At 38.0% G+C, this 22,317-nt stretch overlaps 2 protein-coding genes across 2 annotated transcripts in view; both read left to right on the forward strand.

Annotated features, from left to right (window-relative positions):
* The window catches only part of LOC109845796, a 19,136-nt gene extending 14,847 nt beyond the window's left edge, over positions 1-4,289 (forward strand). Inside the window, 3 exon segments of the mRNA XM_020415068.1 lie at positions 1,851-1,960; positions 2,447-2,621; positions 4,088-4,289. Coding sequence (XP_020270657.1) covers positions 1,851-1,960; positions 2,447-2,621; positions 4,088-4,165 — 363 coding nt within the window. The 3' untranslated portion in view covers positions 4,166-4,289.
* On the forward strand, positions 7,415-10,193 carry LOC109845797 (the record flags this gene model as incomplete). Its single annotated transcript, XM_020415069.1, has 2 exons — positions 7,415-7,708; positions 9,387-10,193. Coding segments are annotated over 2 exons (942 nt in total), but the record flags the coding sequence as incomplete, so codon positions are not given.

Consider the following 22,317-nt stretch of genomic DNA (forward strand, 5'->3'; position numbering starts at 1 on the left):
CCCACAAAAAAAAGGGAAAAAATCAAAAATTTAGAAAACGGCCCTTAAATTTAGGAGTATTTAGAAGACCTCCTTTAACTTTAATATTTATCAAAAACACTCCTAACGGCATTAACCGCAATTTATCATATGCGGTAAAATTTCACAGGAAGGTGTTTTTCCCAGTGCAAATTGCTGTTTGTTCATCTGCATCGCAAGAGCGCTTGACCATTCACACTTTTAAGGGTCTCTTTTTGATAAAACCTTAAAGTTAAAGAGGGCTTTCTGGTAACAACTTAAGGGTTTTTTCCTGATAATTTGAAAGTTTTGGGGGATTATCTGATAATCGCCAACATTAAGGTGGTTCTTCTGATATTTAGCCGAAAAAGTTATGCAGCAGATCATACTGCATATTGTAAATCTTATACTTGTTGATTGAATATGTTGCGTGAGTATCTAGAAGTAACCATGCGTGCTATCTGACTTTGTGAACCTTTGAAGAACCTTACCACCTTGTGCAGCTATATGTTATGGTTGTTTCTCCAAGTGTGTGAGTACTTGAACCACTCTGTGACACAATGTTTATGGGTGTTTGCACGATAACTAATTGTTCCAGGTATTGAAAAGTTGATCCACAGAACTACTTCCTGCCTAAAAAGAAGCAATTTCTAAAATTCTTGTTCTACTTTTCAAAACCTTGGACATTGTTTAAAGTTACTTGTTTTGACACTTTGTTGTGCTGGAAATTGATTTAATTAGTGAAATTTTATTTATAGTGAGGTAGATAAACTACAGTTAAATTTTCAATGTGGGACTAAATAATCTTAGAATCTCCAAACCCCTAGAATCTCATGAGTTCTAATATGATAAGAAGGTATTTTTACACATAACACCCTAATATTTATATATATTTTCCAACACTTATTTTCAAACTGGGGCATAGACATCATACAGACGCAGCTGGTAACAAATAAAGGACTTGTGTTCTTCCAAATGGTTTTGTTGAAACTTGAAAGATCTGTCAGCCGATTAATGGATCATATGCATGTTTGCATGTGGAGAGTAACTGCTACAGGCATACTGATAATGGATGGATCTCTAGAATACTATACAGATGAAGCCTTACTGTGTATCTTGCTGAATTTTAAGTTCTAAGCCATGTCGCAAGGTTCACGCCACATAACAAGCATAATAAATAGTGACATTTAATTTCTTGTTGTTGGGTGTTTCTGAGATTCCGTAATCCTGATGTTTTTCTCGAATGAGATCATTTGATTCACAACTGGGTGAGAAATTGATTCAGGATATCTACTTCCAGTTCTCTCTTTTTTTTGGCGTTAGCTTTGCAAATATACTATAAGGAGTAGTGTAATGCATGTTACCTCTGAAAAATAACAATTTTGGATGAACAGACAGTAGCAGATTTATTAATCCCATTGATGTTGTGTCAGTCACTTGGTCCAGCAAAGTTTATCAGAAGTAATGATTAGATACACTCAAGCCAAAGATAGATAATTGATTATATTGTTGGAATCAAACAAGCTTTATGTGGAAGCCTGGATTGTGATCTCTCTTTGGCATGTTGGAATTTGGTACTAACTGAGATAAGGCAGTTGATAAATGATAATAAAATTTCCTCAGTCTAAAGCATTCACTATCAATGTAAATAGGACTAGAATTGTAGAAAGGAGGCATAACAAGGTGTTGAACACTTAAATTGTTTCTTTCCTTTCTTGTGGATATAGTTAAGTGCTTTCAAGCAGACTCAAAAACAATTATACTTTAACTGATTTCTAATTTTTTGATACCCTGGCTATATTTTATACTTTATTGTGCCCATGTTATTGGCTGCCTGATTATTTGCATGGCAGGATTATTTCTTGACAACATACAAGTTTCTGGAACTCTCACCGCATGTGCTGATACCAATGCATGGTAGAATCAACTTATGGCCCAGAAGGATGCTGTGTGGATACCTCAAGTATGACATTATTGATTCATTTTAACTGTGATTCAAGTTATGACATTATTGATTCATTTTAACTGTGATTCAAGTTATTATACTTGACTAAAATTTTTCCTCCTAACAATCAAAATACTCTAAAGCACAGTGTCCATGTTAAAAGTAGTCAGCCATTTACCAGTGGAAGCTTTTAGTTCAATACTGTAGTAAGTTATTTATTATGGTCTCACACTTAGCCAAGCTGATAAGACTAGGTGCTTATCATCTTGATAGCGAAGTGCAAGTTTGAAGGATACTTTCTCTGTTATGTACATAGTAATGGAAAGTAGAACATTCTGATTTTGAGAACTCTTTCTTTGCTGACTCTGATGGCGAATCATTTTGATCATTGAATCGTTTTTTATTCTGTTACCTTGAAAACATGCTGTATCAACCCTCTTGAGCTACTTTGTAATATGTTGGCACTGTTAACTATATCCTGTCAAAACAACTTTTACTATGCAGGAATCGCAGAAGTAGAGAACTGTCGATTTTGCAAGCCATAGAAAGTGGTGCACGGACATTATTTGATATAACTGCCAAGGTATATGCTGATGTGGATACCAAGTTGTGGCTTCCAGCTTCGTCAAATGTGAGAATTCATGTTGAACATTTGGCTTACCAAGAGAAGCTACCACAGGTGACATACATTGTTTATATTTTTCCATAGTATGTGATAACCATTTATGCTATGATTCCACTAACAGGATGCTAGATACTATTATAGTTGGATAAAATAAAAACCTTCCCTGGTAATGTAATACCCCAACCCTTAAGAGGGTGATGTGATTAGTATTGATAGATTTGATTGGAATACTCATACCATCAAGATGCATCTTCTTTTCGGGAACCCAACTCTTAGAAACTCCAAAGTTAAGCGTGCTTGGCCTGGAGAAATTCTAGGATGGGTGACCCCCCCTGGAAGTTTCCAGGGAGCGCGTGAGTGAGGACAAAACGTGCTGAAAAGACATGTGGTGGTTTGTGAGACCAGTCCATCAGATCTAGTAGCGTACCGACTCCGGGATTCCGGGGCGGGGCGTTACAAATGGTATCAGAGCAAAGCCAACCGGAATTATGAGAGCTAAGTGCTATGCGGCGCAAAGTGCTACGTCGAGAGGGCGGGAGCCACCTCTTGAGGCCGTAGGAGCCACGGATGGTACGGTCTTGGATAATATGATTTGGCGCAACGAGGACGTTGCGAGTTTAAGTGGGGAAGTTTGTAATACCCCAACCCTTGAGAGGGTGATGTGATTAGTATTAATAGATTTGATTGGAATACTCATACCATCAAGATGCATTTTCTTTTCGGGAACCCAACTCTTAGCAACTCCAAAGTTAAGCGTGCTTGGCCTGGAGAAATTCTAGGATGGGTGACCATCTGGGAAGTTTTCCAGGGAACGCGTGAGTGAGGACAAAAACGTGTTGAAAAGACATGTGATGGTTTGTGAGGCCAGTCCATCAGATCTAATAGCGTACTGACTCCGGGATTCCGGGGCGGGGCGTTACAGGTAACCTGTAAAACAAATGTTAGGGCCCTGTTAGGTACGAAGGTCTACATCTTGAGTAAAAAAATCCACCTGTTCTTTTGTCACATTCTACATCCCTTGATGCTTGATCAGTGACGCAACTACTCTTTTAACTGATATAATTTTATTCGGCTTTTTGGGCCATTTGTGCCTTAGAGAATTGAAAACCAGTTCTTTGTACGAGATCTTATATCTTCCACTGTTTTCTACTGGAATTTCATTGGTGGCTCTTTGTTGAATGACTAAAAACTTCTTGAGCAGAGAAATTTTATCCATTGTCTGCCAAGTTGCTGTCAAGGTTTTATGACAGAAACTTCTCGGCCACTACTTTTTTTTTGGGGTACTAGGGCATCATCACCTGGATGTAAGACTTGTTTACTTTTATTACAAGAAAGTTATCAGAACAAAGATGAAACTGTCTTCCATCGTAAGCAAGTCCCGAACTTGGAAAACTAATAAAAGTGTTCCATCGTAACCAAGTTGTAGTCTAATAAATGCAGCCATCTTGACATCCAACTTTGTCAGTATCGTTTTTCTTGATTAAGCAATGACACCAATATCTTTTTTGTTAATGGTGCAGGATTTTTCAGTTGAAGAGTTCTATCACAGTTATCATGCATTCCTAGAGAAGCTGAGTTCTAATAGCATGAAGAAATAGGAGTATATATATATTGCTTTATTGTATTCTTATATATATTACATACTTCTCCCCCTCATGTAATAAACTTTCATGTATAAACAAAATGTCCAAAATAAATTAAAGTTGGGAGCAATGGATTTAATTATTTATCTTATTGTATTTATCAGTAAATTACATGCTTCAATTAGAAAATGACGAAAGTTTTAAATGATTTTATCCTTGTCTACATTAGAAAAATTTTAAATATACGTGCTGCTGCGAATTTGTCTTTGCCTTTCAACTGGTTTAGGGGGTCTAAAAGAAGCTACATTGGCTTTGCAGGAGTTTTCCATGAAAAGATTCCAAGCATCTTGTCATTTGCGTTTTATATCTCTATGGACATGGACTTATGTGAAAAGATGTCATTCAAGTTCCATTAAAGTGCTTGCAGTTCTCAGTGTTGCTGGTTTAGCCTTATTCCTTGCAGCTAAATGCAGACTTGGAAAAGAAGTCAACTTTATGTTATGAGAGAATATAGAAGGTAAGATCTAATTTTAATTTTTATTGCGATATATTTATTGGCCAGGCTTGTATTTTATGGGTTCATGAACAAAGGCTTAGCATAGTAAAACAATAAGAAGTTAAATTTTTCCTAGGCTTTTGAAGGTTAAAATCCATGAATAAAAACAAAAGTCAATATAAATAGTATTAAATCGCGTTTTAACTTTATAAGGGTTAATTGTAGATAGACCCTCTTATAATATTGTTTTTTTTGAACTTACTATCCTTCTAATTTTATGTTTGTGGGTAGACCTCTTAAGTGGAGCTTTTTTACTCTTTTACTTTGAGGGATCTATTTGCAATAATAAAAAAAAGCAATTTTCACTTCAATAGAACTTGAGATGCATTTTTCACACAAGTCCATGCCCATTTAGATATAAAGTGCAAACAGAAAAAAAATGTTGGGAAATATTTCATGGACCTGCAATGCTAATGTAGTTTATGTCGTGTCTAAACAAATGGGTATCAATCATGACAACGGGGGAGTTGCTGTGAAATCTTGTTTGGGCTGTTGTGTCGTAGGTAGCGGTGCATAAAAATATCCATATTTGAGGAAATATTATTATCAGTATTTGTCAGGATGCGGATATGGCTATTAAAATCTATATTCGATACGATATGGTTATAAATATGGATATGTCGTGAAATATCTAGCTCTATATCCAAAATATCTAAATATATGTTGGACATATAGTTATACTAGTTTTAATACTTAGATCCATGGATTTGTGGTTAGTTTTGATGATCAAGATATCTAATCTTAGCTATTTTGGATGTAACGAAGATAACGAACTTTCTTACATCATATGAACTATATTTTTTTAAATGTTATCTAGTTTTCTTATGTTTATTTTGTATCCCCATGTATATCCGTTTATATATTTGCATGTATATATTTATCTGAATTCGATTTAGCAGATATGAATATGGATTTTTTTATCAAGGCAATATTCATATCGTGATATGGATATGATAAATATCATATTCGAGCTGTATCTGAATCATCAGCACCCCACTGGACCATAGAACGCTAATAGAGATAGGCTGCGTGCTTGAGTGGGCTGACTTTTGGGCTTAAGGAAAATGTCTCAACAATACGCAAGGTTCAAATATGTGAGGTCTTTCCTCGCGAATTCGTATCATGGATCATATACACTACAAGAGATTCATCGTATATCATCCTAACGGTAATAGTATACACAGCATAGTATGAGTAAGCAAATAGTCTAGAATAATATGGGTTTGGTTCTAAATTATTCGATTGAGTTGCACAGTCAAATATATAACCGTGGATAAGTCCAGCTCAATTGACAAATTTGCATGCGCATATCGTTCCTAATCCGCACATTTATGCTTAAATTAATTTACTACAAGTTTGGGCTGACGGTAAAAAACAAAAGGCAACAGCAAAATCTCCTACGTGCATGCAGCACTCCAAAGTATTTTAATTATGGTCATGTAATATCAACCTAAAAAACTTTTATTTTTTTTCCCTTGACGCGAACATATAAAAAAACTTTAAAACAGGAGAAACTCTAGCCATGAAGCAAACTAGCTCATTCATGAAGGAACTAAGTGTAACATTTAACTTGTTCTCTAAAGTTTCAAAGATGGCTTTTTTTATCCTGTAGAAAGTCAAGGGAATATTCCTACCAGTTGCATTTTAGTAGCTTCTCCCCGAAGTTATCTTACAACAAACTTGAGAACCAAATTAAACCAACACTTGTCACGAAGCGTGGATTATATATCACTTGAGGCTCCTTAAATGTATTGATCATTGACTTTTGGCAAATGATTGATGTCAAAGCTTTGACCCTTCCACTATATCAAAACTCATAACCCAACCTTGAGCCCCATTTTTATGGGTTGAAATCTGAATTCTCTTTAAATTTGTGGATGTTGAGAATTGAACCTTGGATTGCTCTGATACCATGTTAAAGAGCTATGTTATTACACCAAAACTCTTATCAAAGAACAAGGATGAGGAAGGCGTGACGTAAGTCAAAGAACAAGGTTAATCTTGTCAAGAACATGCAAAAAGCTCGAGACACAATTAAGTTGAAACGCACAAAAAAAGAAAAAGGGTCAACACGACATATGTAATTTATCAAAATGGCAAGGTTATATGTTGCTATAAAATTCCACAAACAATTATTTTTCAAAAAGAATATATACAAAAAAAAAGTATAAAAGGGAGACATCTAGATCTCCTATGTGTTCTCCTATGTCTCCTCACGTCCACCACTCTCATTCCACCTTCTTCTCCTTCTTCCCTCTCTTTTTCCTCCTTCCTACAAACAATCAAAATACGCAACCATCATCCCATCCGCAATGAAAGCAGCCCAATATTCTCAACTCCCGATACACCACCAACTACCATCCTCCTCTTCCATGCATCAGACCTCCAACCCCCTCAAGCTCCTCTCATGCTTCCTCCTCTTCGGCATTGGCCTTGTCCTCGGCACCATGCTTAGCTCCTACACCAAGTCCTCCCCCTTCAACACCCTCCAATCCCTCCAATTCCTTCCCCCGCTCTCTCCCCCTCCTCCTCCTCCCCGTCTTCTCTCTCCTCCCCCTCCTCCTCCCCGTCTTCTCTCTCCTCCCCCTCCTCCTCCCCTTCTCTCTCCTCCTCCTCCTCCTCCGCTGCTCGTCTTCTCTCTCTCCTCTCCTCTCCTCCCCCTTCCTCCCTCCCCTACTATTATACTCTACCCTGGCCAATCTCCCGCACGCATTGGCTTAAAAGGATATCTCGAGCCTAGCAACGTGATGCACGATATGACCGAGGAGGAGTTGCTATGGAGGGCTTCAATGGTGCCTAGGATCCCCACTCATCCGTATAAGAGGATTCCGAAGGTGGCGTTCATGTTCTTGGCGAGAGGCGAGCTCCCCTTTGCGCCATTGTGGGAGAAGTTCTTTAGAGGGCATGAGGGGCTCTTCACCATTTACTTGCATTTGAGCCCGGAGTACACGGGGGACGTTGCTAAGGAGTCTGTTTTCTACGGAAGGAGAATCCCTAGCAGGGTAAGAAGTTTAATTGATTTAGTTTTCCGTTATTTTTTACATGTTTATTGGTCATCTTTTCTTGTTTTAGAGATGATTTGCTTGTTTGGAGAAAAACGGTCTGTTATGGAGGGATTGGTGTTTATTTGGGAGGTCATACTTTGTTAAATGTAGCTATAAAAGTTTAAATTGTGATGAGAACGTGAAAGAAATTTTTTGGTCAAAATCAAGGAGCCAAGTTTGAAATGGTCAATAGGATCCTTTGGCATTGTTAGGAAACATGAAGGAGATTACAATGCTGTGGTTAAATTTGAAAGGGTCAAAAGGATCTAGCTGAACCAAATATAGTTTGAAAATGGAAATATTCGTAAATACCATGCTTTCATGTATATTCGTCGTAATCATGTTCGTCCTTTGAGATTTTTATTTATTAATTTCAATTTAGATGAAATTGATAAAGACTAGATGTTCTTTCAAAAAGTTGCATTAATGCGTAGATAAATGCACACTCATCCTCTTTATTCAAGAATATGCTTTGTAAAGTAAGATAAACACCCCAAGAAAAGAACTGAGGACAAAAGAGGAAGAAGCAAAGCATTATTTACAAGGACCCACCCTATATCCTTGTTTAGGAACTTTGTAAGAAAGAAATTATAGGCTAACCGACTGGCTAGAAAAAGTTGATTGCCTTAAAATGCCACTATAATTATGCTCATCTTTTGGTGAACTAGTATGGATTCGGATCCTCTACACTAATGTAGCGGAGGGACCACCACATTTTCACGAACGTTGATTATTTAATGGATGCTTATGATTTTTTTTTTGAGTTCGAATTAGGAATGAGTGTAATACGTAGGGGTATGATGAGTGTTAGATTTAGAATAAATCACAATCATCCACAAAATAGTCGTTGATTGTCATAAAAAATAGTAGTCTCTCCACTATTTTTTTTTATAGTGGAGATGATCCGAATCCTTTTAAGGACAAAGCTTTTGGTTGAAACAGTTAGAAATTTAATGCTCTTTGATATCCATCACTATAGTTTGTTAGCTAGATAAAGAATGTGTAGTTCGGTAGTTGTTCCCTCTCAAAGGCTCGTTAAAGATATCATTGATAAAGGATTAGGAGTCTTCTAATTTGTTCTACCTATAACTAGAATTTTAAGGTGGATGTACCCCATTCTTCATTTCTTCATGCAAATATTTTGTAAGTAAGATAATGATGCCAATAAAGTTTAGGAAGAATATTAGTGGAGAACTAAATGCCGAGTCCTAACCATCTGAAATTTGGTGCCATTAATTAACACCAAATTTTGCTCCAAAGTTTGTGGAACAACTTCCAACTCCCATTTGACCCCAGTGTTTAAAATTGAACTTTAATTTGAACCGCCGGTTTGGGAGGTCAGGATTCTCGAAATCTTGATTGTAGAACAAATCTATAATTAGCTACGTGAACTAACACTATTGGTTTATCTCAGTAGGTTTCACAATTAAATATTTTTTATGTGATTTAAATAATTAATATTATTCATGTGGTCCACTGAATGAGTAAATTTAATTGGTGAATTGTAGAGTTTCTCCGCAACTAAGAATGTAGAGGATCTCTACCCAATTAAGATATTGATTGCATCTTTCACTTAGTTCATTATCGCAATTCATCATCTAATTCTGCTACAATCCAATTCTTCCCTGAATCTCAGCCAGTTGAATGGGGCGAAGTAAACATGATCGAAGCTGAGCGCCGCCTCCTCGCCAACGCCCTCCTCGACTTCTCCAACCAACGCTTCGTCCTCCTCTCCGAAGCCTGCGTCCCCCTCTGGAACTTCGAAACCATCTACTCCTACCTCATCAACTCCACCCAAACCTTCGTCAGCCTCTACGACGACCCCAGCTCCACAGGCCGAGGCCGCTACAGCAAATCCATGCTCCCACAGATCCACATCGACCAATGGCGTAAATCCTCGCAATGGTTTGAGGTCGACCGCGAATTAGCCGTCGCTATCGTCTCCGATGACTTCTACTTTCCTGTGTTTCAGAAGTTTTGTCACGCACAGTGGGGTTGCTATGCAGACGAGCATTATCTGCCGACGATGATCAACATAAAGTATGGGGCGAAGAACTCGAACCGGAGCGTGACGTTCGTCAACTGGTCGCTGGGCGGGCCCCACCCGGCGAGGTACTACCGGAAGCAGGTGACGCCGGAGCTGCTAAGGTGGATGAGGGAGGGGAGCACGTGCATGTATAATGGGCGGCCGACGAATATTTGCTTCTTGTTCGCGCGCAAGTTTTTGCCGAATGCGCTGATTAGGTTCGAGCTGTTCGCGCCGAAGGTGATGGGGTTTGGTTGAAATTTTGGGGGATGATGATTGGTAACACTTGCGAACTAATTGTATTATTATGACATTAACTCAAAATGTATTTAATTGCAAATTGTATTCATTAATTCGTTTTATACATGTAGATCAATTGTACAAGTTCTAGAAATATGATTGTACATTCATTTTTTTAAAAGCTGTTTCTTTCTTTTTTTAATTTTTTTTTTCCCTTCCTTCCCCGGAAGGATTATACTCAGTCAATATATTTTCAATGTGCTGTGTATCCACAACACGGAAAACAACAGACTATGTAATACACGTGTAAATATGCAAATTCAAGGTTGTTAACAAGTATATACAAATGATTAAAAGATTAATATTCTTATCCACCGTCTCAACGAAAATATTTCATGTGCTCGTTTAAATGAGTCCGGAAATGATAACTTCTTCCTTTTTTTCTGTTTTTCTTTTTTTTCTTTTTTTTTAGGAAAAAAATTTGATAACTTCCACTAAATGATAACTTCACTCAGCGTGCTTAAATTTTGTTAGCTTAGACCTACTAGCTAAAACTAATATGGTGGATCAAATCCAATATTCCGATCATTTGTATAGCCATGTCCAAACGGGCCAGCCTGGATAACCGGAGCCGATCAAAATCAGAGCCCGAACCTAGACCCGGTTGGCTAGGGTAGAGCCCGGGCCCGAACGGGCCGGGCACAGGGACAACCCGTTATTTTTGTGTTTTTTTAATTTTCAATTTTTTTTATTTCTTTAAATTTTCAAGAATACATAGCAAAAAATTAAACAAAATTTTAATAAAAATAATCATATTATTAATCACTTATAATTACATAATTTATAAATACAAAAAAAAATATATAAATTAAAATCATAAAAATAAATTCTTTATTAATAATCAGTTAATCATCTACAATTATAAATTTATTTTAGAATTCGTCGCATCACAATAGATGAATACATCCAAACTAGGTTGGCACCTACTCATCTATATCACTATCATTTGCAACTGTTTTCAAAATAATTTATCATAAATTTTTAGTTATGAAATAAAAATTACAAACTGATGAACTCTTTATATCTATTTGCTACTCCTGACTCTTTAAATTTATCTTCAAAACCAGCCATCCGATCGACGTCTTACTTTTCTTCTCGTACATTCATCAATCTTGTAAGCGCATTATCTCTTATACGGTATATGAATCTAACGATGTCATGTGATCGTCGATCAAACGTCCAGTTGTGCTGAAGGCGGATTTCGAAGCTACCGTGGAAGCATGCACTGTTAGTAATGTAGGATCTGAAATAGATACACTTGAACACTAGAGGGGGGGTGAATAGTGTTCTTTTAAAATTATTGCAAAGTAGATAATAAATTGCAAAGAAAAAAATGGCAATCTCAGAAATTTGCAAACACAAACACAAGGATTTTATACTGGTTCCACCAAACTGGTGTACATCCAGTCCCCAAGCAAATCCCGCTTGAGAGTTTTCACTATGATTTTGAATAAACTTACAAAATCAAATGCAAACCTGACCAATTTGCAAGTTCCTGCAAATTGCAACACCAATTGACAAACTCCTTGTCAATTTGAACACCAATCTCTAACCCAAGAGACTAACCCTCTCACAACCGAGAGAAAACTTGTTGAAGAAGAACACAATGATCCTATAAGCCTTGAATGTGTAATAATGTGCAGCAGTGGCTTAGGATTCTTTTAATCTTTGTAAAATTGCCTAATTGATTTGTTTTTGATGAAAGTATATAGGCAATTTCAGAAACTCTTCTTTTTCAGAAAATCAGAATGTTTTTCACTTAGGAAATTGCTCAAGAATCAAAGCTTATGGGTATGTATATTTTTTTAATTTTTCTGAACAAATAACCTATATATACCCCTTGAAAAGACAAGTTTTTAAAGTTTGAAAACGTTTAAAAACGGCCAAAAACTGTCAGATATTCAAATTCTGAAAACTGAAAAACTGTCTCTTGTAGTCGACTACTGTAGTCATTAGTCGACTACACTGAGTTCAGACAGACTCTGTGTTTTCGGAAAATGTTCTCAGTAGTCGACTATAATGATAATTAGTCGACTACACTGAGTTCAGACAGAAACTTGAAAATTTATATTTTTCTTCAGTAGTCGACTACTGTAGTCATTAGTCGACTACACTGTAAAAAGACAGAAACTTATGTTTCTGTCAAACATCTCAGTAGTCGACTATAATCTCTATTAGTCGACTATACTGTAAAAAGACAGAAACTTGTATTTGAGTTATATACATGAGTAATCGACTACTATCCTAATTAGTCGACTATTAAGATCAAAAATTCAGAAATAATGAGTTTTTATAATTAAGTTTTAACTATTATTCTAATGGTTAACATAGGGGATTTCTATAGTTAACCAACACACTAAGCCTGTGTTAGTGTATTCTAAAAATGTGTGATGCGAGTTAATCGACCCCCTTCATCGACTGCATAATCATAGAAAAATCCATCACTCATCTCCTTCTTATCCGTGAACTTCTCGATGATCATTTGAGCATCTCGATCACCAATATAAAGCTTCACATCCCTACTCCAATTTTTAAACTCGGTACACGTAGCACCAACATTAGAATAACTTCCACACAACTCCTTAGCAAAGTTATATGTTTTGTTAGGCCCCATGTTGGCTTTTGCTCCATCAAATACAAGTTTCTTATGTGCGAGACCATTAGAATAACTTCCACACAACTCCTTAGCAAAGTTATATGATTTGTTAGGTCCCATGTTGGCTTTTGCTGCATCAAATACAAGTTTCTTATGTGCGAGACCGAGAACTCTATTTGACTTCAAAAATTGTTTCCCACTACCGGAGACCAAAAAATGAGAATGCTCTTCAACGAAGGAGAGAACATTATATCCTTTCAAACCATCAAACTTAAAAACGACTTTAGGTTTGCAACCACATCTACTAGATACAGTTCTCCTTCTCTTTTTCGAACTGCTACTAAAATCCTCATAATCAACATCCATCTTTGATTCATTGCTGCCAGCTCTACTGCAAACAATGTCTGATCTCAAACCTACTTTTACGTCCATACTCTCGGTAAAACTCTATACCATCCTCTAGTGATCGGAAGCTTTGGTTTAGATAAGGTTTAAATTCAGCTCCAACCAGAGGTTTCCAATACATACCACCACTTGGTGATTCAAAAGGAATCGAGCTAACTTCGTCCATTCCATCTTCCCCAAAATCATTGTCCGATGCATTTATAACATGTGGTTCCTTAATTTGTTCATTGCTGCCAACAACTGAAAATAAAACAACATAAATAATATGGCTATATTTTGATATAATGAATCTGGATTCATGGCAATGAATTTGGATTCACTCAAGTGAATCTCGATTCACTATATTGAATCCATATTCACTACATTAAACACGTGAATCCGTTTGAACACGTTCTAGTTATTAGAGAATGTAATGATTTTTCATAATATATTCCCATGTTTTCTTTAGTGAATCTGGATTCAATGAATTCAAGCTCTCCAATTAAATTGGCATAAAATGTTCACGAATATAAACTCCTAGATAATAAGTCATATGACTAAGTTTTGATATACTGAATCGGGATTCATCGCAATGAATCTAGATTCACTGGAGTGGATCTAGATTCACTGCATTGAATTCATATCAATCTGGAGTGAATCTCAATTCACTGCATTGAATCCAGATTCACTGCAGTGAACAAGTGAATAAATTATGAAAAACACTGCAATCTCTAACAATGAATCTCGATTCAATGCAGTTAATCTAGATTAACAACTATAACGTGTTGAATTGAATTCAAACTCTCCATTTAAATCTCCATAAAATGTTTAAGAATGTAAGCTCCTATATAATAAGTCATATGACTAATTATTTAAATGCTGAATCTAGATTCACTCCAATCAAAACAACTAGACACTACACACCTGAATTCAAGCTCTCAATTTAAATCTCCATAAAATGTTTAACAATGGCAAGCTGCTGGACGATGAACGAGAGAGCTGAAGAACGCTGAACGAGAGCTGCTAGACGATGAACGAGAGCTGCTGGACGATGAACGAGAGAGCTGAAGAACGTTGAATGAGAGCTGCTGGACGATTTTAACGTTGAACGAGAGCTGAATAAAGATGATCGATGAACGAGAGCTGCTGGACGATTTTTTGATTGAGAGAGAGCTGCTCTTCGTGACTGTTGGGTTGCCTGAGCCGTGAGGTTTCATGGGGAAATGGAGAACTCAACAGAGAAGAATTAATTACCTCTCTTTAGTGGGCTGTTTATTTTACCAGATTACCCTTATGCAGCTTTAATCTCAGCCATTGGATGAATCTAGATCCAATGGAGAGGATTGGTTTTTAGTTTTTAGGATAGTGAGGTTTTTATTTGAACCTCTCCCTATATATATATATATATATATATATAACTGGAGTGAATCCAGATTCACTGGAGTGAATCCAGATTCACTGGAGTGAATCCAGATTCACTGGAGTGAATCCAGATTCACTGGAGTGAATCCAGATTCACTGGAGTGAATCCAGATTCACTGGAGTGAATCCAGATTCACTGGAGTGAATCCAGATTCACTGGAGTGAATCCAGATTCACTGGAGTGAATCCAGATTCACTGGAGTGAATCCAGATTCACTGGAGTGAATCCAGATTCACTGGAGTGAATCCAGATTCACTGGAGTGAATCCAGATTCACTGGAGTGAATCCAGATTCACTGGAGTGAATCCAGATTCACTGGAGTGAATCCAGATTCACTGGAGTGAATCCAGATTCACTGGAGTGAATCCAGATTCACTGGAGTGAATCCAGATTCACTGGAGTGAATCCAGATTCACTGGAGTGAATCCAGATTCACTGGAGTGAATCCAGATTCACTGGAGTGAATCCAGATTCACTGGAGTGAATCCAGATTCACTGGAGTGAATCCAGATTCACTGGAGTGAATCCAGATTCACTGGAGTGAATCCAGATTCACTGGAGTGAATCCAGATTCACTGGAGTGAATCCAGATTCACTGGAGTGAATCCAGATTCACTGGAGTGAATCCAGATTCACTGGAGTGAATCCAGATTCACTGGAGTGAATCCAGATTCACTGGAGTGAATCCAGATTCACTGGAGTGAATCCAGATTCACTGGAGTGAATCCAGATTCACTGGAGTGAATCCAGATTCACTGGAGTGAATCCAGATTCACTGGAGTGAATCCAGATTCACTGGAGTGAATCCAGATTCACTGGAGTGAATCCAGATTCACTGGAGTGAATCCAGATTCACTGGAGTGAATCCAGATTCACTGGAGTGAATCCAGATTCACTGGAGTGAATCCAGATTCACTCCAGCGAAAGCTTGGATGGTTAGGATGGTTTTTAATGAATTGTTGAAGAAATAAATGCATGTGCTGTAATTTTGAAGAAATAAACGCATGAGTGAATCTAGATTCACTGCAGTGAATCCAGATTCAGTTATGTGAGGTGTTTGTTTTTTACCATAAAAATCGTAACTTTTTGCTGTAAAATGTGAAATTATATCATGGTTTAAAATTTTATAGCTTATTTTTTACCATAAGTTTCTTAATCTTTTTGTTTTTTATTTTTGCAGATTTGCTATTGTTTGATAACGAGTTTCAGTCCACTGAATCTGGATTCAATTAAGTGAATCTGGATTCACTCCAATGAATCGAGCTTCAATATAATCCAGATTCAATGGAGTGAATCCAGATTCACTCCAGCGAAAGCTTGGATGGTTAGGATGATTTTTAATGAATTGTTGCTGTGTTATTCATGCGAAGATGGAAGATCAAAGCTTGATAGAAGATGGAAGTGAGTTACAGAGAGCAGGAAGTGAGTTAGAGAGAGAAATGGGGAAATGGAGAACTCAACAGAGAAGCATTAATGTTGCCATTAATGTAGTGAATTGTTCCAATTTTACCCTTTTAACATTAATGAAGTGTATTAAATTTGTCTATATTTACAATTCTGCCATCGAAATGTAGGCCATTGGATTAGATAGATTGGAGGGTTAGGATTGGTTTTTAGTTCTCTAGGTTTTTATTAGAACCTCTCCCTATATATATATATATATATATATATATATATATATATATATATATATATATATATATATATATATATATATCATAATTTGTTGAGACTAAAGTGAGGACTGCCTAAGAGGGCTCAAATCTATAAACGAATATCAAATATCTTTTTTGAACCGGTATTTTGTTTTATTAAACAAAAATCAAGAATCATAGTAGTGATCACCAACAAATCAGCTAAAATTTTAGAATTCAATCCCAAATTAAGTACTAGTAGAAAGGCATGTTTCAAATTTTTTTCATAATTGAGCTCATCGGATTTTTGCTAGCATATGATACATATCAAGATATGCATCTCAAATATCGCATTAATATAAATACAAAATTTAAAGCACAATCAATGTTTAAAAAGCTTAATAGAGAAGAGCTCTATCCACCTGGAGAAAGTCTAAAATGGTCTCTGGTACATGACATTAAATGTGCACCAAAGTGATATCAACTATTAAATCATTGAACTTTAGGATTCGTGTTTGGATCTAATAGTTGACAGCGATTTGGTGCATATTACATACCATGGGTCTTCATCGGATACTTCATTGTCCACCTTGGTTGGGTCTTTTACACGCAATCTTACGTGATTATAATTTTTATTTATTTTTTAAAGTTTTAAAATACATCAAAATTATAGTGCATTAAGGTTGTCTAAAAATTACTGCATATAATTGATCCTCATAGAGCACTGATGATGGAAGTTACAATCTGATGACTTTCACATCAACAGACAAATGTTATAATCTAATGACTTTCGCAACAATCGATGAAAGCTCCAATCTGATGGCTTTTACGACAATATACGAGAGTTATAAATTGACGACTCTCATATTTTAAAAAAGCCAAATGCAAGGATTATAAGATGATAATCTTTGCTGAACTTGAAAAAGAGATTACAATTATCGATCTCTTCAAATCAAAACAAGAGGGTCCACCCCCACGTTTCAACTTCAAAACACAAGGGTCACCCTCGCGTTTCAATCTCAAAACCCGAGGCTCACCTTCACGTTCCAAGCTTCAAACGCGGAGCTCACCATCGTATTTCAAAAGCCAAACACGGAGCTCACCTCCACGTTTTAAAAGCTGAACGCGGGGTTCACTCCCAAAGACGAACCTCGTGTTTGAATGGTTCAAACATGATTTGAACGGTTTCAAAACCATTTTGTACGTAATAGGGTCATTAAAGCCCCCATTATGGAGCAATTTTTAAGGGGTCGGTTATACCCCTTTAACCATGTAAATAGCTGGGTTTACAACTAAAACGCGGTTGGCTTGAGTTAACTTAGTTAGAGCTTGTTTAAGGCATTTGTTAAGATTTTTGTGGGAGCTTTTGCCTTGGCTTTTGAACTGTTCTTGGTTGAAGAACTTTTAAATAGGCTTTTTAGCTTATTTCAATAAAAAGGGATTAATTTTTTTTTCCTGAAATTAACTCTTTTACGGAGTTTTAAACTTGATTAGAGTCTTAAACTTGCCTCGCAAGTTCTTCCTGACGTTAATTCAAGAGGAATAGACAACATTTTACGAAGCGAGGTGCCCGGATCATCAACAAGATACAAGATTCAATCTCTCATCGCCACCAAGAAGAACCCAATTTTAAACAAAAAGAATAATCTTCGTTGATTCCTTTTCTCTTTTGTAAATCGGAAAACCGATAAGAAGAATTGTAATTTCTTTTTCTATGACAGTTAGAGAGAGATTGCAAAGAGAGATTGTATTTATTCTTTTCTTAAGTTAGTTAAGGAGAATTACTAACATTTTCTCTAAATTTTTTAAATTTTTTTCCCTCAAATAAAAGATGACGTCTCCGCTGGGGACTAGCTTTTTCACTGATGAAGAGGTGGTGGCGCAATCTGACACCAAGCTCGCCGGCACCACTATCGAAACTCTGACCGTGGAGTTCGACCAAGCTAAGCATGAGGAGTTTCTCTCCTCCGGATCCCTTAGCCCCAAGGCTAGGCATAAGATCCACAAAGTCTCCAAGGAGACTAAGGTTGCTCCTACTGTTGACTCGCCAAAGGAGCGTCTCTCCTTTGCATCACGCTGTTCATATAGTCCTTCCTCAGAAGGAGAAGACCTAGTTTCAACTGAACTCGTTAACCGAGTTAAGAACCCTACACCCGTGCCTAAACAAAAAGCACCGGGTCACAAGAGGCCATTTGCTAACCTGATCAGTATAGATGGTGAAATTGCTGCAAAAGCCTCAAGTCAGGCGAAAAAGAATGCTGCACAATGAAGGAGAAGATCCCTACGACGAGCACAACTCCGAGAAGGCCGATTAACCAACCAATATGAACCTTGCGTTTGTGAGCCTTAACGCGACCTTCGCGTTTCTACTCTAGAACACGAGCCTCACGTTTATGTGCCCAAGCACGAGCCTCACGAAAGCCAGGCTGAACGCGACCCTTAATGGCGTGTTTCACAACCAATACACGAACTTCAAGTCCGCGTTGAACATGAACCTCCGCTTTGCGTTGCTCAATCAAAACGCGACCCTCGCGTTCCCACTTTTAAATGCGACCCTAGAGTTTCATTATTAAAACACGATCCTCGCATTTCTAATACTAAACGTGATGTGATACATCGCGTTCAAAAGGACGAATAGTGATTTAAGATCCATTTTCATCAACAGTCAGTCCCGCCAAATCATAGACCGGGAGTTCTAGTTCAAACCTCACGATCAGTGAGTAACTCTCCTTGAGTTGTTGCAACAGAATTGAGAGAGTTCCTATCAAGAGAACAAGCTATGCAACAAGTCACTCCCACCTGTCAATGCGAGCGACTTATCTCCAGAGTTCTTTCAGGATGCCAATGTTGTGCACATGTACCAAGACTGTCGGTGTTCGATCGATTAACAAACATTGCTTTACCTAGTAAATGATGACGTTTCACAGGAAGAAAACTTCGGATGATGAATACCTCAGAGTTACTTCTAATATGATCGATAGAGGGAGGTCATCAATCTTTAGCTTCGAAGAGTCAGAAGCGAACCAGTCTCCTGGCCTAAAAAAGATCCCGAGTGAGTTTGAGGGAGTATACCAACACACTTGGACTCGAAGGGGAGTTATACCCCCTATCAATTATCGGAAGTTGGCTACATGAATTGAGTCTGACGATGAACATTTAGTCATCACAGAGTCTCAATCCTTTAGTTCTTTCGTAGAACATGAGAGCTCCGCTTATATGGCGGGAAACCCTGAAGATCTCATAAAGAGACTTGATGAGAAACAAGCCATGCTCAAATCACACCAGGAGACCATCAATAAACTTCGAATCTTGATGGCCCAAATTATTACGGACAAGGCCAAGTCTCGAAAAGGAGACTCACCGCCTCGGCATCAATCTTCCCAAAGAGCAGGGTCATCTTCATCAAAGGAGAAGGAAAAAGTGATCGAGACTTCTGATCAAGAAGCTCTCCACATAGAATTCTTCTTTGAAGATGCGATAGAGGCTGAGAATGAGCAGAATCCTTAGTCGGTCAAAATAGAAGAATTGGAAGCCCACCTCAATGCCATTGCTAATAGAAACGAGCTCCAAGATGAGGGAGTTATTAGACCCTATCCAGCCAAATTGAATACAGCCCTTTATCCTCTAAAATTCAAAGTCCCGACTCTGCAAGCTTTTGACGGCACATGATCACCAAATCAGCACATCTATTATTTTAAGTCGCAAACTGGAAATGTAGTAGCATAACGATGTTGGCTGACTCGGTTATTCATTGGCACCCTCAAGGGGGTTGCCTTTGAATGATTCATGAAATTGCCTACAGGATCTATCCATAAGTGGGCAGGTCTAGAGAGACTCTTCTTGTCAAGGTTCTTTGAAGATGATACGGAAGTCTCCGTCCCTTCTCTTCTCGCCACCAAGCAGAAGAAAAGGGAACCCATTAAAGCCTTCGTTGAAAGATTCCGAAGCATAGCTTTGTGATGTTCGATGGGTATGACACAGTCTACTTTGGTGGAAACTTATCGACACAACTTGCAAACCGACCTCCTAGGCTAAATGGGGGTTCCAGAGTGTCGTTCCTAGAAAAGGCTAGTCTCTCAAGGTGAACATGCTGAAGAAATTATCGCCAGGATCAAAGTTTAAGAGGAAGGCAAACAGAAGCAGCCGGTGCAACATGGCCAAGGCAATGCTTCCCGATCAAAGGGAAAAGATACCTTGGCCACTAAAGCTAATACTCGAGTGCCACCTGCTAAGAAGTACAAGGCATCGGGTCAACCAAGAGTAACTAAACAGTACTCTTTCATAGAGGATCACGTGGTCACTCTGTTCAAGCTATTTCAGAAGAACAACAGGTTGAAGCTTCCTGAAGAGAAGAAGCCTGAAGAGGTGAGAAAGGTGGATGATCCTAACTACTGTCTTTACCACAGAATACTGGGACATCCAACAAAGAGATGTTACATCTTTAAGAATATCTTACAGGCTTTGATTGACGCTGTAGTGCTCAAGCTGAAGTTGGAATAGAAGACCGTATCTACCAACATGATATCGGTCCAGTTCGGGAATTTCCCACCTATTACAACTCCCAATGGCATCGTCTCTATCCCTAAGGGAGAGCTGCACCTGAAAAACACTAACTCGTATGGTAAAAAAGATAAATGATTGGTACCCCTTATTACTCCAAAAGGAGAGGTAATGTGGGTCCATCCTGATTTGCTTGATGATCAGCAGTGGACAAGTGTATCAGGAAAGAAAAAGAGAAACAATGCTAAATCTTCTAATATGATTAGCCCTTCTCTAAATGAAGATGATGCACATCTGATCCCTCTCACTGATTCAGAAGAGGAGAGGACTGCTCTTGCAGCCGAGCAAGAAGCAAATCCAGGATCTGGCACCAGGTCAGAAAAGACATACCTGAAAAGCTATGATGATCAAGTTGCTCAGGAAGTAGAAAAACAGGCTGAAGAGGCTGGTGATACCGTTCCTAAGAAGTCAGCTGATAAATGGAAGTAGAAAGAGGTTCGCTATAACAAGAAACTTTTTCAACAAGAAGTCGAGGGGTCAAGCACTCCCTTTCATTTCAATGTCATGGTGCAATTGGCCAACATTCTTACCAAAATCACTCTTTATGAGCTTCTGAGGCTATCCAAGTCCACAGAAGAGCTCTAATTGAAACTTTAACGGATATAGAGAGCTTTATCACACAAGTTCCCGTAGTTCCAAAAACTACATAAATATCTTTTTATTCACAATGCCTACAAGCTGCACAAAGTCTGCCTTGCATATCATTCACACAAGAAGATATGAAAATCAAGCATAAGCATGACAGGCCTTTGTACTATACTAAGTATATCAAGTCTTCTGAGATTAGCCGTGTCCAGGTTGACCCAGGCTCCGTGCTCAGCATTCTGCTGTACATGGTCATGCAATTCTTAAGAATTCCCCTGCATCGGTTGAGCTCCACCCAGACAACTATCTTTGGCTTCAACGCCAACAGCACACGACCCTTAGGCAAAATCAAACTCAGGTGCCAGATTGGAGATCTCAAGTTGGAGGTGACTTGTTATATCATAGATGCGGATACGTTCTACAATCTATTATTGGGATGATCTTGGATTCATACGAATTGCATTGTCCCGTCTACCCTTCATCAAGTAATGAAATACGCTGATGATAAGGGAGAAGTCAAAACCTTGATAGCCGAGAGGTAACCATTCAAGGGTGTGGAAAACTACCACACTGACTCGATCTTCTATCGAGACTCCTAAGAACTAGAATAGCTGAATGATGATCCTGACAGTGGCAACAAAGCAGATACCGAGCCCGAGCCCGAGGAAGAGTGTCTGTGGGAGTTAGATCTGAATGTAATGAGACATAATGAGCTCAATAATAATAATGTATCCAGTGAGGATGATTGGTACATTAATAAAAAATTTAATTTGGCTTACTTGTCTGATGTATCCTCTGAATGTGAGAAAATAAAGACTCACACATATGCATGTTCAGATCCATGGCATACATCGTATGCCGAGACATCACTTAATATGCCGCTCAAATCATAATTCGTTACATTCAAAGAGATAGAAGACATGTAGAAAGCATTATTCACAGTCCTGGCTAAGAAGAAAGGCCAAAAGCCAATCCATTTCGGGAAAGTTAACTTTGAGTTATCAAATCAGAAAAGTTCAGAGGATGACCTCGAATCCCCACAATTCCATTATTATAGGT

This window comes from Asparagus officinalis, chromosome 6 (assembly GCF_001876935.1).
Source record: "Asparagus officinalis chromosome 6, Aspof.V1, whole genome shotgun sequence".
Classification (NCBI taxonomy): domain Eukaryota; kingdom Viridiplantae; phylum Streptophyta; class Magnoliopsida; order Asparagales; family Asparagaceae; genus Asparagus; species Asparagus officinalis.